At 39.5% G+C, this 14,317-nt stretch overlaps 1 protein-coding gene across 1 annotated transcript in view; it reads left to right on the top strand.

The window, feature by feature from the left end:
* The window catches only part of DGKQ (diacylglycerol kinase theta), a 121,640-nt gene that overhangs the window by 88,743 nt on the left and 18,580 nt on the right, over positions 1–14,317 (top strand). Inside the window, exons 9-15 of the mRNA XM_075280420.1 lie at positions 500–723; positions 3,006–3,096; positions 4,304–4,358; positions 5,994–6,055; positions 6,208–6,358; positions 6,715–6,753; positions 11,511–11,626. Of these exons, the coding sequence (XP_075136521.1) occupies positions 500–723; positions 3,006–3,096; positions 4,304–4,358; positions 5,994–6,055; positions 6,208–6,358; positions 6,715–6,753; positions 11,511–11,626 (738 nt within the window). The remainder of the gene's footprint in view (positions 1–499; positions 724–3,005; positions 3,097–4,303; positions 4,359–5,993; positions 6,056–6,207; positions 6,359–6,714; positions 6,754–11,510; positions 11,627–14,317) is intronic.

Below are 14,317 nucleotides of genomic sequence, written 5' to 3'. Positions count from 1 at the left end.
CCTCATGACACTAAAGAATAAGGCCGAGTATGCTTGTTTTCCAAATGACAACAGCTTAAGTCCCCAAGAACAAAAGAACTGAGATTGTTGAAATCCAATGCTGCCACCACATCTTTACCCTGATATTTGCCAAAGGAGGGTGGAAAGTCAGTAGGGCCCCATACATGTTAGATGAATAACTAGTTCCAAAATTGTTCAATATACATCAAAGGTATACATATCAATATTCTTTAGGCTAAGGCTCCACATAGCGGGCCACAGCCAAAAAATGCTACGGTAATTTACGGTAATTTAACCCTTAAGTACTATCATGGTGTCTATCATACACCACTGCCATAGACATATCAATAGGATAGAGACCATGATAGTACTTATGAGTTAATACAGATTATAACTCTGCTTTAAAATGTCGAGAAATGGTTTTTACATATATCTAGTAAACAGCTAGTAATATTTTAATAGAGTGGAAAATTTTACATTTTTTTGTCCCATGTTCCAGGAGGCCTCCTTGAGAGCATTTTACATTCCTGATGACCCTCAGGATTATGAACTTCAGACACTGACTCAGCAGACATTGGTTTCTGATGACATCATTAATAGGAATGGAGCTACAGATGATGGAAAAGGCAACTCCGTGTTCAAAGAGGCAACACCTGAAGCTTGGATAATCAGGGCAAAGCCAAGGGAGCGAGAAGTCATTAAAGTATATCTTGGTTGGATGAAGTATGTTATATTACTGATGTACATGTATACTACATTCTGTCCAGTGACTCCATTTTAGCTGAAGTAGCAATAAGTAGCATGGATATTTTTAAAGATAGTGCTTGAGACGCCTTAATTTACACTTGCTTTATATTAAACTTCAGAAGTGTACCTTTAAAACTACTGTTGCATATAAAAAAAATCTGTAGACCCAGTCTGCTAGAGCAGTGTTTCTCAACCATTTCAAGTAATCCCTAGTGAGAAAATGTCCCAACAGAGTTCTCTTCAGGAACAGCCTCTTCATGCGTCTTCTTCCGGCGCTGGGGGTCAAATTTCTAGGCCTCGGACCGAGCCGACTGCGCATTCCCACGGCCACAAGAAAATGGCTGCTTACACAGTAAGTAAGCAGCCATTTTCTTGTGGACTGTAGTCATGTACAGTTGGCTCGGCCCGAGGCCTAGAAGTTTGACCCCCAGTGCCAGAAGAAGTCACGTGAACAGGCCGTTCCTGAAGAAGATGGAGGCAGCGCTGGAGAGTTCTCTTGCAGCATTGGGGACACCCCCAGTGCTGTTTGAGTGCTGGGGCCCGCCCCCAGTGCTGCGAGATAACTCATTTGCACACCGACAAAAATCGGGATGTCTACCGAATGGCGGCGCCGAGAAGATATCTAAGGGTAGGAGAAGAACAGCCTTTCTTAAGGCTATTCCTACGTGTCAACGACAAAAAATTTGATTTTAATAGTAGAATCCCTTTAAATCTTGAACATTATGAAACGTACAGAATTGCTTTTTGTGTCCTATCAAATAGGAGGCTCTAAGGCTGTCTAAGGCTTGAAAACACAGTCTGGATTAGGATATTTATATGTAGCTGTATAAATATCCTTCACAAATAATGTCACCCACATATAATGTATAATGGCCCTAACAGTAATCCTATACTCAGCGATCCCTAGGGGTATGTATTCTGCAGCTTGAGAACCACTACCCTAGTGCAGCAAATATTTTATAGTACAGGTGTCCTTTTAGGGGATAAGTTGCCTTTGGACCCTCTCAGGCAACAGGGTCCTATGAACTCTCTGTACACTGGTGCCCTTGATTTTAGATTTTACATATTTTCAAAGCTGAGGCTTATCTATAATTTATTTTCCCAACTGGATGGCTGGGGCAATTCATTTATTATTTCAGTTCTACCACTTTATCATTGTTTTATAACCTTGTGTTTTTTACTCAACTTTTTTTCTATAAGCAGCAGTAACTATTGCTTCATAGTATGAAACCACCTGCTTCTTCTTCAGGTGCCATTAACTATTCTGATGTTACTGTGCATGTGTATAGATGTAAGCACTGGTTAAATATGTTTAACTGCCTTTTACTTCATAACAGGAAGATGTATGACATTTGTCATCACATAAATTGACCATTTCAAGGAGGATGTGGTGACTGTGGAAAGCTGTATTCTTGTGGTTTCTGAATGATGTTGTAGATACTTAAATTCTTGTTACGTCTTCGAATTATTACAGAATATACTTCCTATCTCTGCTCTATTCTGTAGTCACTTGGATTATCATCCAGGATTAGAAATTGAACAATTGTTCTTATAGGTCTTTCTTGCAGACACTGGGGCAGTTTTAGGTGTACTGTCTATTAGACAGTGTAAACTTAGACTAGACAGCCTGAAAATGCTCCACATTATTTTCCTTAACCCTTTACGAACGCAGGGTAGTTTGTATGTTATTGCTCGGTGACTTTTTTCATATTGTCCTTCTCAGTCTTCCAAAATTCAAAACTGTCAAATAGCTACTTTATTTTGGTTAGTAGATAAGGGTCCTGAATGTAGGTGCCCACCTGGACTTGCTCAACTGTACATGTTCCATTTTTTAAAGTGCTGTGGAATATATTGGCACTATATAAATAAAATGTATCATAATAATAATAATGATACAGCAGCTAGCTTTAGTTCAGTATAATTTGTATATGGAACCTCTTCAGTAATTCCTTCTGCTCACTTATCTTGCATGCATTCTGGTTACTAAGATATTTTGCTGCATCTGCCAAATGCTGTTTGGTAGTTCATGCGACACATTAAACTACAGCATGCTCTTTCATTGGTGAACTGTTTTATGACTGATTCAAGTAATAGAACTGCTATATGACTATATGAGATAAAGTCTTCCAAAAGAAAGGAGCTCTCTTTGTACTTTCATTATTTGGTTGGACAACAGTCATGATATTTTGTATTGCTTTCTTTACATTTTGTTTTCTTGCTTTCTTACATTACCTTTGTTTGAAATGTGTTATTCGCAGAGTGGGCGTGGCTTATATATCTATTCCGATAAACCGTGAAAACACTGTGCAAAGCATCATTCAAGAAGTTCTGCTACAGCTTGGGCGTCTGGTAAATATATATAATGTATTTTTGGATAGTCCTTCTACAAAGTGCTTCTCCTATCATTAGATTATTTTTATGTTTCAATGTGAAATGCAGAAGTGGCCAAATACTAGAACACTCTCGATCTGTATACAATAGAAACTGTCAGATTAGACTCAGTTACCATCAGTTTTTTTAGCCGATGACATTAGGATATGCTATAAACGGTTGGTCCATTAGATTCTATATGGGATGCAGAGGCAACAATAGCTACTAGGCTCTTGAGCCTGAAGGGCCTTATAGGTCTCTTTACTACACAAGAAGGCATCATTTTTGTAGAGAGCACATGGTTAAATGGGGGCCTCATTAAAGATTTTGCATTGGGGTCCAGGAGCCTCAAGTTTTGCCTCTGCTGCTAGGACCCTTATTGATCCTAGGAATGTAGGTCTCCTGCTCACTATTTGGAGAAGAGAGTAGGTATTTATTTCCTAATATAGGAGTACCCCTTTATGCAACTTCCAAATTGATATTAACAAAAAACGGGCTAATAATATATATAACTAACTACCTGAGGAATTAATTAAATATAATCCAGTTGTATACCAGTGAAATGCGCGTTGCTACGCATCCACACTGGTGAGACTCCTACTTATTACCCTTCTTCCATGCAGCTTTTAGTGTGGTGTAGGCATTCTTATATTATTATCATTGTCTGTATATTCTTTTTGATGCATTTTTTGCATCTCTTACGTATGTTTACTTCATGCAGTACTATTGATCTTTATATGCCACTACACACTATTTGCATGGATCTATTTATAATTAAGTTTCTCCTTGTGTGAAATTCTTACTGTGAATGGATGAGTCCTGCAATTGTTTGTGTTTTTTTAAATGAATTTTTCCAATAAACCTATACCTTTTATATTAAAATTGTTTGGAGTTGCCTTCATTGGCTCTGTTTTCCTTCCAAATTGATATTGCAAATATGTGTATGAAAATTGTACACAATGTCCCCCCACACCTTCCATCCTAAAACCAGATAGGTATTCCCTAATAGGTTAAGGATAATAGGAAAGTTTGGTTGTGTATTGCAACAGTTGTCAGTAGCTATGGATTGGGATAGCTTTGTGTTTTAATATTTGTATTTAGTGTACATGAAGTCATACATTTTTATTTTCACTTTTGTATTCATGGCAAAAGAACACCATAATGTATGCTATTTCTTATTTTACAGAAGGAAAATCTAGAGCATTTTAGATTAGTGGAAGTACTTATGGGCAGCAAACAAGGTAAGAATTGAAACATTAACATTTTTTTCTTATGGCTGCAAATCAACCATTAAAAACAGACCATTCAATCTGTTTCTTTTTATGGCTGCTTTCAAACTGGTTGTCTAACGCTGAAAGAAAGACCATCCATATAAAAGTCCTGGGTGTACACTGTTAAGTAAAATATTTATAAATCATTCTTGCAGAGTGAGGAGATGTAGGGGGCATTCACACTACCGTCGGTGTCCGACAGGTAGTGTCCGCTCCTAGTGTCCGCTCAAAATCTGGCACAGACATTAGGAGCGGACACTAGCTGTGTCCATGACACCTGTCATTTATTTCAATGGGCATCGGGTGCGTTCTTTTGCACTCTGTGCCCTTCCTTCACTGTCCGCAAGTGAAGATGTCCGACTTTTCAAGCGGACAGAAGAACCCTGCATGTCGAGTTTTTCTGTCCGCTTGAGAAGTCGGACATCTTCACTTGCGGACAGGGAAGGAAGGGCGCGGAGTGCAAAAGAAGGCACCCGATGCCCATTGAAATAAATGACAGGTGTCACGGACACAGCTAGTGTCCGCTCCTAATGTCCGTGCCAGATTTTGAGCGGACACTAGGAGCGGACACTACCTGTCGGACACCGACGGTAGTGTGAACGCCCACTTAGATTGTCTGCTCATGCAATTGGGTAACTATATGGGGAAATATTTTGCTACTCATCAGAATTCCCCCACTGTCCGTTTTCAACTTATTTCGGATAGATTCGAACTGTCTTCTAGAGCTAAACACAGGTCAGTTGAAAAAAGGGTTCACTGGTTGACCACTAATCCTGGTGAGTTGACATATCTGCTGCTGCTTTGATCGGTCACTTCAGAATCTAAGTATGTCGCTGAAAGTTGAGGAGGGGCCTTGGCCTTGAGGAATCTAGGAGTCACACTCAGAATATTTCTCTATATAATTCTCAGTTTTAACATTTTTATGAATCAAAATAGGACCATGGAAAAGGAAAAGTTGAAAGAAGAAAGTGCTGGGATAATATTTACATTTTTTTAGTGCATTTCCTATGTTTAGTCATTTAAGATACGTACAAAACAACCAAAAATTGAGGCAAGGATAGCACTCAGCATTTTTATAAAACTACAAACACGCTGAGGAAGGAAAGAAAAAAACAAACAAAAAAAGAAATGGGATGACTGTCTAAAGCAGGGGTCCTCAAACTTTTTAAACAGTGGGCCGGAGGCAGAGCAGGTCGCACAGACATCGGGAGCGGTGCCCTCCAATAGGTAAAGTGAAGTGCGCTCCATGGCCTGACCTGAGCTCCCCAGGAGCTTCATTATAAATGCATGGCTGCCGGCATTGTCGGCGGGGCCAGACAGAAGTGCTTGGCGGGCCGCAGTTTGAGGACCCCTGGTCTAAAGTAACTCTCTATTATATTCCATACAACTAAATGTATAACACTGCTGGGGCTAGTCTGTCTGCTTTTTTCTGGTGGCATTCTAATGTACCAGGTGCATCCATTCATTTCTATGGAGCGTGCTGTTCGGATCGGCTGATCAGAACAGTACTCGCTCATCTCTATAAATTACCAAATAAACCAAACTGGTTTGACAGTTTCCTATGTTTCAGTGGAATAATTGTATTTTATTACTTTGTTTCCTTAGTGCAGAGAATGGTTCTACCACCTGAAGAGTTCATTCTTGACCGACTTAAAGACATACGGAAGGTTTGTTATTTGTTTTTGAATAATACAAATGTCAGTGATGGCAATAAACAGTCCATTAGTAGTGAATTGCGTTATTCAGATTCAACACATTTCCTCTTGTGAGCACTTTGGACAGTTTGTATAACTAATTCTGCATTTGTTTTGTATGTCAGACTTCTATCCGACAAATGAACCAGACCAGATTTTACTTAGAAGAAAACACAAAGCCTGACATTAAAGTAGAACTCTTGCTCAGTGGCTTACCAGTTTTACTTTCTAATGAGGAATATACAAATATCTTAAAAGACAGCCTGGAAATAAAGGGTGAGCAAATATTCATATGGAATGTAATTCAAAATGTTCTTGTTCTTTAATTTGGGTTTAGAGATTATTGATTTCCCACAAAGGATAATGACAATTACTAGGAGCTTGGTTTGTGAAATTAGATTTTTTTTTTAATGCAGTATTTTCTAAGTAATCTGATATGAACTGAGAAGGATTGGATTATTAACTGGAAAACAGAGAGTTCTATTCTGATGTACAACATTTGCTTTGACCATGCAATTACGAACAATTGTACCAAGAGAGTGTGCTTGGCATATTTTAGGCATTTTATAATTAACATTTATTGCACTGATTTTATAATGTGTATTTTAAAATGCATTTTATTTACTTTACAGAAAATGTGGTTACTGTAATCCCAGTTTATGCTCCCCAAGGTAATGTACCTCTTATAATGTGGTAATTTCCTATCTGTGTGTTCAACAGTTGCCTCGTTACTACCTTATAAAATGTTAGGCGGTGATTATTTATTAGTTTATAAATCATTAACCCTTCCCGATATCCACACATCCACCGTAATAGTACAGCGAATGACAGGTATTTAAATATGGCAACTGCCATAGCCTCCTAGTCTCTGTTGTATTATACTGATTGCAGGCATTAAGGCCCCTTTTGACCCATTTTGGTTAGGATCACTGGCACCTGGAATGAGATCCAGGGCCTGTAATGCGCTGCCATGACATCCAGGAGCCTATTAAAGGCTGTCCTGCTATGATTTGTATGACTGGCTACTCTATGCAACTTGTCAAACAATTGCTGATATTTTTCAATGTATTAGCATTTTAAACCTTTACGGGACTGGGCCATTTTTTTGTTTTTTTGCATTTACGTTATTTGCATTTTCGTTTTTCCCTCCTCACATTTCAACAGCCCTAACTTTTTCATTTTTCAGTTAAGAGTCACATGACTGCTTATTGCTTGCAAAACAAATTGTACTTTGTAATGGCACCATTCAAGATGCTGTGCAATGTACTGAGAAGCTGGAAAAAATTCGGAATGAGGTGCAAATGGAGAAAAAATGCATTTGCACCAGTTTCATATGAGTTTAATTTTTACAGCATTCACTGTGTGGTAAAAATGACATGTTACCTGTATTCTGTGAGTCACTACAAACACGGTGATATATTTTGATGTCTTTTAAAAAATGAAAAACTTTGCACAATAGAAAAAAAAAATTGTGTTGCTATATTGTGACAACTAACTTTTTTTCATATTTACATGTATGGAGCTGGGTATGTTGTTTTTTTATTCGAGACAGTATGACTATTTTTATTGATGCCATTTGGGGAAAGATCTGATGGTTTGATCACTTATTCAATTTTATATAGGAGGAAAAGTGTTGAAAAAAACGCTATTTGGCTATTTTGTTTGTTTTTTTTTGCCGCTACACCGTTCACCATATGGAATAAATATTTTCATGTTTATTAGTTTGGGCATGTTGGAGTGCGGGGAAACCTAATGTGTTTACTTTATTTAATTTTATATGTGATCTAGGGAAGGGTGGGTGATTTGAACTTTTGTATTTATATTTTATACTTTTAAAAACTTTTTATTATTATTATTATTATTCTTTAACTTTTATTATCAGACCCCTTAGGGACCTTGGGGGTCTGATTGCTCATACTATACACTGCTATACAATCGTATTGCAGTGAATAGCAAAATGCCTTCACTTCTATTAGTCGCTGCCTCTGGCTGCGTGTAATAGATCTCATGCAATGACAAGACTGAAAGCCTTCAACATTCTCCCGGCTGGCATGGCAACCGAACGCTGCCCTCCGGTGATGTTCTGGAGGGCAGCGATTGGTTAAAAATGGTGGCACCCATGGCACCGTCACAATTTAGATCCCGCAGTCCAATTTAGCGTATTTGTACTAATACGCGCTGTGTCACGAAGGGGTTGCTGTATTGTAATAGTGATCAGACCTCCTGGGGTTCAAGACCCCTATGTGGTCTAATAAATGCAATATAAAGAAAATAAAAATTCAGATCATCTTCCTTTCCCTATAGAATACATCTAAAGGAAAAAAGAGTACAGTGAAACACATACTTATTATGTATCGCTATGTCTGAAAACGCCCAAATTACAAACTTATAAAAATATATTTCCCAAAAACATTGAATAAAAGGTGATCAAAGCAACAGATATTACCTAAAAACTAGATGTGGCCCCGCAAAAAAATGACTCCCTATCCCCTGTACATGGAAATTTTGTTAAGAGGTTAAAATGTAAATAAAACTAAATAAATTTTGTATCGGCAGAATCCTACCGAAACATAGAATACAAATCTCCACCCCCTTCCCAAACACCCGATAAGATAAATGGTTCCGGGGGTTGTCATGACAGCTAGGAGGTAGGGCAACAGAACTAATGTGTATTATAGTGCATTGCATTAGGGATCTGAGATCCCAGCTTCAAGTTCCCTTGTGGGAAATATAAAAAGTGTAAATAAAAAAAATAAATAAATATATAAATAAAAATTAAAGAATAATAAATAAATAAACAAACAAATAATTAGAGATGATTGAACAGTAAAATATTCGATATTTGATATTTGTTTCGAATAGCCCCTCAATATTCGACTATTCGAACGTATATCGAACCCCATTATAGTCTATGAGGAAAAAATGCTCGTTTCAGGGGATCCCACTCTTCAACTCAGGAGAGTCACCATGTCCACTTTGACACCCCAGTAAAAGATGCCAACACCCTGGATTGCAACTGGGACAGCAGGGGAAGTATGCCTGGGGGCATCTAACTTGCCCAAGTCACTGTATTATGTCGGGATCCCTGTCAGCTTGCGATATGCGGGAGCTGACTTTTTCCCATAGGAATGCATTGACCAGCGTTGATTGGCCGAATGCCATACAGAGTACAGCATTCGGCCAATCAACGCTGGTTCTGCCAGAGGCTCGTCTGTGAGGAGGCGGAGTCTAAGATCGGACCAGAATGGAGACTGCTGTGGACTGATCTTTGACTCCGCCTCCTCCGGCAGAACCAGTGTTGATTGGTCAAATGCTGTACTCTGTATGGCATTCGGCCAATCAACGCTGGTCAATGCATTCCTATGCCAAGATGTAGCAGTACTGGCCGTGCGTTCAGCTCGGCTACACCGCAGATACTGCCGAGCTGAGCGCACGGCCAGCACTGCTACACCGGAGATGTGAGCCCTGCTGCATCAGAGATGTAACAGAGCTGAGTGTGTGCTGAACCCTATTGCACACTCAGCCCTGCTGCATCAGAGATGCGCTGAATGTGGGTTCAGCGCACACTCAGCTCTGCTACATTTCTGATGCAGCAGAGCTGAGTGTGCAGCAGGGTTCAGCGGTTCTCCAGTGTAGCAGTGCTGGCCGTGCGCTTAGCTCGGCTGCATCTCCAGTGTAGTTGCGCTGAGCGCATGGCCAGCACTGCTACACTGGAGAACCGCTGCTACAGCGGAGAACCGCTGAACCATGCTGCACACTCAGCTCTGCTGCATCTAGATGCGCTGAACCCTGCTGCACACTCAGCTCTGCTGTATCTCAGAGCTGAGTGTGCAGCAGGGTTCAGCGGTTCTCCAGTGTAGCAGTGCTGGCTGTGCGCTCAGCTCAGCAGCATCTCCAGTGTAGCCGAGCTGAGCGCACGGCCAGCACTGCTACATTTTGGCATAGGAATGCATTGACCAGCGTTGCTTGGCCGAATGCCATACAGAGTACAGCATTCGGCCAATTAAAACTGGTTCTGCCGGAGGAGGCAGAGTCTAAGATCGGTCCACAGCAGTCTCCACTCTGGTCCGCCAGCGTTGATTGGCCGAATGCTGTATTCTGTATGGCATTCGGCCAATCAACGCTGGCCAATGCATTCCTATAGGAAAAAGTCAACTTGCGCATATCGCAAGCTGACAGGGATCCCGACCAGACAGAGCCTCAAAGAGCTGTGTGAGTAACATTCCCACCTAAATAAAGGTGATCCCTAGCTAACACTGCCTGTACATCTATCCCTGTCTCACAGTCACATAGTTCAGTCTCAAATTAACCGAATGTTAAATCCACCATTCGTATAAATCCGAGGTCACCTGATTTCGGCAGCCAATTACTTTGTCCGATTTTTTTTTTTCAATGCCTCCATTATTGTAGTTCCTGTCCCACCTCCGCTGCACAGTTATTGGTGCAATAAAAAGCACCAGGGAAGGTGGGAAGGGATACAAATTTTTAGTGTGTTTGCCTCGTGATATTAGATTGTAATCGAATACCTCAAACAGCATGATATTCGATCGAATATCTATTCGATCGAACAGTGTTCACTCATCTCTACAAATAATAAGTTTTAAAAAAATCATTTTACATTTAAAAAAAAATGATGTAAAGAAGATAAACAAACATGTTAGTATTCCCATTTGTGTGTAAGTTCCCACCATCCAAGAATAACCTTTTTTTTTTTTTATATCCTGTACGGTAAACACGGTAAAAAATTATATACCTAAGTTTGCAACTTAATATATTTTGGCCACTTTACTTTCTCCAAAAAATAACAATAAAAAGTGATCAAAAAGTCATACATATCAAACATTGGTACCAATAAAAAGTACAACCTGCTCCACAAATAAGAAGACCTGACATATCTTTATCATCAATACGGTAAAAGTATTTTACAGGTGTCAGAATACAGAGACCCAAAAAAATCACTCGTTTAAATAATGATGTTTTATTTGTAAAAGTGGTAAAACATAATAAATACCAATATAAATATGGGATCACTATAATTGTAATGTCCCACTGGACAAAGCTGCCATGTCATTTCTGATACAGAACAAATGCATAAAACTAAAATGCAAAAAATTATGATAGAATTGTGGGTTGTTTGACATGGACCCCCCCAAAAAAAGTTAATAAAAGCTATCAAAACATTACATATATCTAAAATGCTGGCAAATGAAAGTGTAACTCGCCGCGCAAAGAACAAGCCCTCTCATACCTATGTCACCAGAAAAATAAGAAAGTTATGAATTTTGGAAGGTAGTGAGGGAAAATGTGAAGAAAGTCACCAAGCATACAATCTACCCTGCATTCTTAAATGGTTTAATACAATTTAGACTACAAATTTTGCAGTAATGTTGACTAATATGTTAATATATATACTGATATGTGTTTTCAGGTGCTGTCGTGTTACAGATTTCCTGTTTTTCTGAAGCAGAACGAATATTTATGCTGGTAAAAGACACTACCGTTAACAGCAAGCAGCTTACAGCCACTATAATCCCCCATATCATGGTAAGCCTCTCTATTTCAGAAAAGCACAATGCCTATTTTTTGTAATTTAATCTTGGTTGTGTGTTAAGCCTGGTCCACACACTTTCTTTTGAAACTGACTTTGACACTTCTCTGTCTCAAAAACTGCTCCAAAAGCTTCTTCAAAAATGTCTGAAAATTTTCACTTTGATTTCCATGAATCAATTACCTTTTTCAATGATGTTTTCAGGGTTTTTTTTTTGTTTGTGTTTTTGTCTTACCTAGCTGAAAAAATAGTGTCCTACCTCAAAAGAAAAACTTTCCAAATCCTGTTAAAATTAATGGGACACTTAAAAACTTTTATGTGTGTTTTTTGACAGCTTCACCAAAGCAGTGCAAACCTACAATATTATAATATTATTACTGTTTTCATTGAAGTTAGCTTGTGCTAGCCATAAACTGACTAATTGACTTATGGTTTGGTCTTAGTAGGCTGCCATATGAAGCTTTTGTTCAGACAAAATGACTATTCAATCTCTGCAGTGCTCTTAGCGTCTTAGGCTGGGTTTTCATTGACGGAATGAATGCCTGTCGTTTGACATAAACAACAGAAAGAAACATCAGAAAGAGTCCAACACAGATATTCAATTTTTCAACAATTTACCTGACATTGGTTGGCATCTGTCATACTTGTTTGTGTCATAAAAAGATGGCTAACTCTGACTTTGCTCATATGAGCCAATTGTCATAGAAAGGCAAATGGCTGAAAGACCATAGTTTAAATCTGCGCTTTCGGTTTGCTTCTTTTGTGATTTTGCTATATTTAAAAAAATGACTTTTCTCTTTTATATTAATTGGTGACACAGTACCATGGGTATAGGCCTGGCCACTAGGAAGCTTGACACTAAGGAAATGAAAAAAGTGATAGTTCTGCCCCAGATTCTACCATTAAAATCACATTTTTTTCTTGTAGGAATAGCCTTAAGAAAGGCTATTCTTCTCCTACCTTTTAGATGTCTTTCTTAAGGCTATTCCTATGTCTTATTGAGAAAAAATGGAGATGAATGCAACCGTGGGGTGGAGGGGGACACTCAATTTTCAATCTCAGGGGGCGTTCACACTTGTGCTCGGTATCAGACATGCAGGACTTTCTGTCCGGCTTTAAAAAACAAACAAAAAAAAAACTGTTTCCCCGCAGACAGGACACAGGCAGACACTGGTGGTCACCTTTACAAACCCATTCAATTGAATGGGTCTTAAAGGTGACTGCCGGGTTTCCGTCCCCTGTCCAATTTCGCTGGGCCTGAAGATGGAAACCCGACGGAATGCATACACCAGACACCTTATGTCTGTGTGGCCTGATCTGCCTCCGGTATCCTCCTTATATCGCATACATGTGATGTGACAGATGTATACCGGAGGCAGAGCAGGTTGCACAGACATCAGAAGTGATGCCTCCTGTATCCTCCTTACATCGCATACAAGCAATGTGGCAGGAGAACACAGGTGGACACCGGTGGCAGCGCAGGTCGCACAGTCATCAGGAGCGGTTTCCTCCAATAGGTAAAGTGAAGTGCGCTCCATGGCCTGGCCCGAGCTCCCCAGGAGCTTCATTATAAATGCACGGCTGCCGGCGGTGTCGGAGGGCCGGACAGATGTGCTTGGCGGGCCGCATGTGGCCCGCGGGCCGCAGTTTATGGACCCCTGGCATAGTGTATTTGACATCTATACACAAGTCACAGGATTCTCCCTACCATTCATTCCACGGCTAGTACTACTTTTACTTACTACCTCTGGCCCTTTATCTAAACTTAAAGGGATTGTCTGGGATAAATTAATATTTTAACAATAAGCCTCCCATGCCACCTTCCTCCAACTTTCTAAATTACTTTTATTATTCATTTTTCTCCGTTTTACTGTAATATATGTAGGTCATGTCACTCCAAAGAGTGGGTGGTGCTGAATCCTGTAACGGGGAGTCATGTAGGAGTTCAGCTGAACTTAACTCCTTATGGCTGAAGCGAGACAACAATCCTACCAACTCTCCCTCACGTGGCTACCCCACTTGTTTGAATAATACAGTCTGAAATTCATTTGCCCCATGAGTCTGACAAGTCTGCCTGAGTGTTTTTTCCTTCACCCCTTTATCCTCATGCCCCTTCCCCACCCTATTGTCTCCTTTTCTTCCTCGCTTACGTGCATATGTGCAGGACTAGGTTTACACAGTGCTATTCTTCTGAAGAACTGCATGAAAACTTCTGGTTTACTGGCATACTTACATATGCCTTAAATGAAGTCATACAAATTTTTGATGAAAACAAAGTGGTAAGGAAAATAGTGTGCTGCTTTAGAAATCTTCATTGTCAACAACCTTGCTTCAGGAAATTTCAATATAACAGTTAACGCTTCCTTAGGACACAAAATATACTAACAAAAGAAGAAGAGTGACATCTACTGGCTTCACTGCTGCAGTTCACTTCCTCTGTCTTACCATGTGAATAGTTTGCTTAAGTGCTTACATTTTATATTGTACAATTGCAAAGTGCTTCTGTGTTTGGTTTCACATGACACGTTCACTTAGTGTATGTGCTTTTCTAATCCTCTTTACTGCTGTTTTAAATCTGACCTTCTAAGATGTGAACTAACTTCTTAGTTATATTCAGTAAAAGACAGAGTTATAGCCGAAAGTAAACAGTAATGTTAAAAATCACTTATCAGTTACTGAACTGCTGA

Source organism: Leptodactylus fuscus, chromosome 1 (assembly GCF_031893055.1).
Source record: "Leptodactylus fuscus isolate aLepFus1 chromosome 1, aLepFus1.hap2, whole genome shotgun sequence".
Taxonomy (NCBI): domain Eukaryota; kingdom Metazoa; phylum Chordata; class Amphibia; order Anura; family Leptodactylidae; genus Leptodactylus; species Leptodactylus fuscus.
This window is presented reverse-complemented; position numbering and strand designations above follow the sequence as displayed.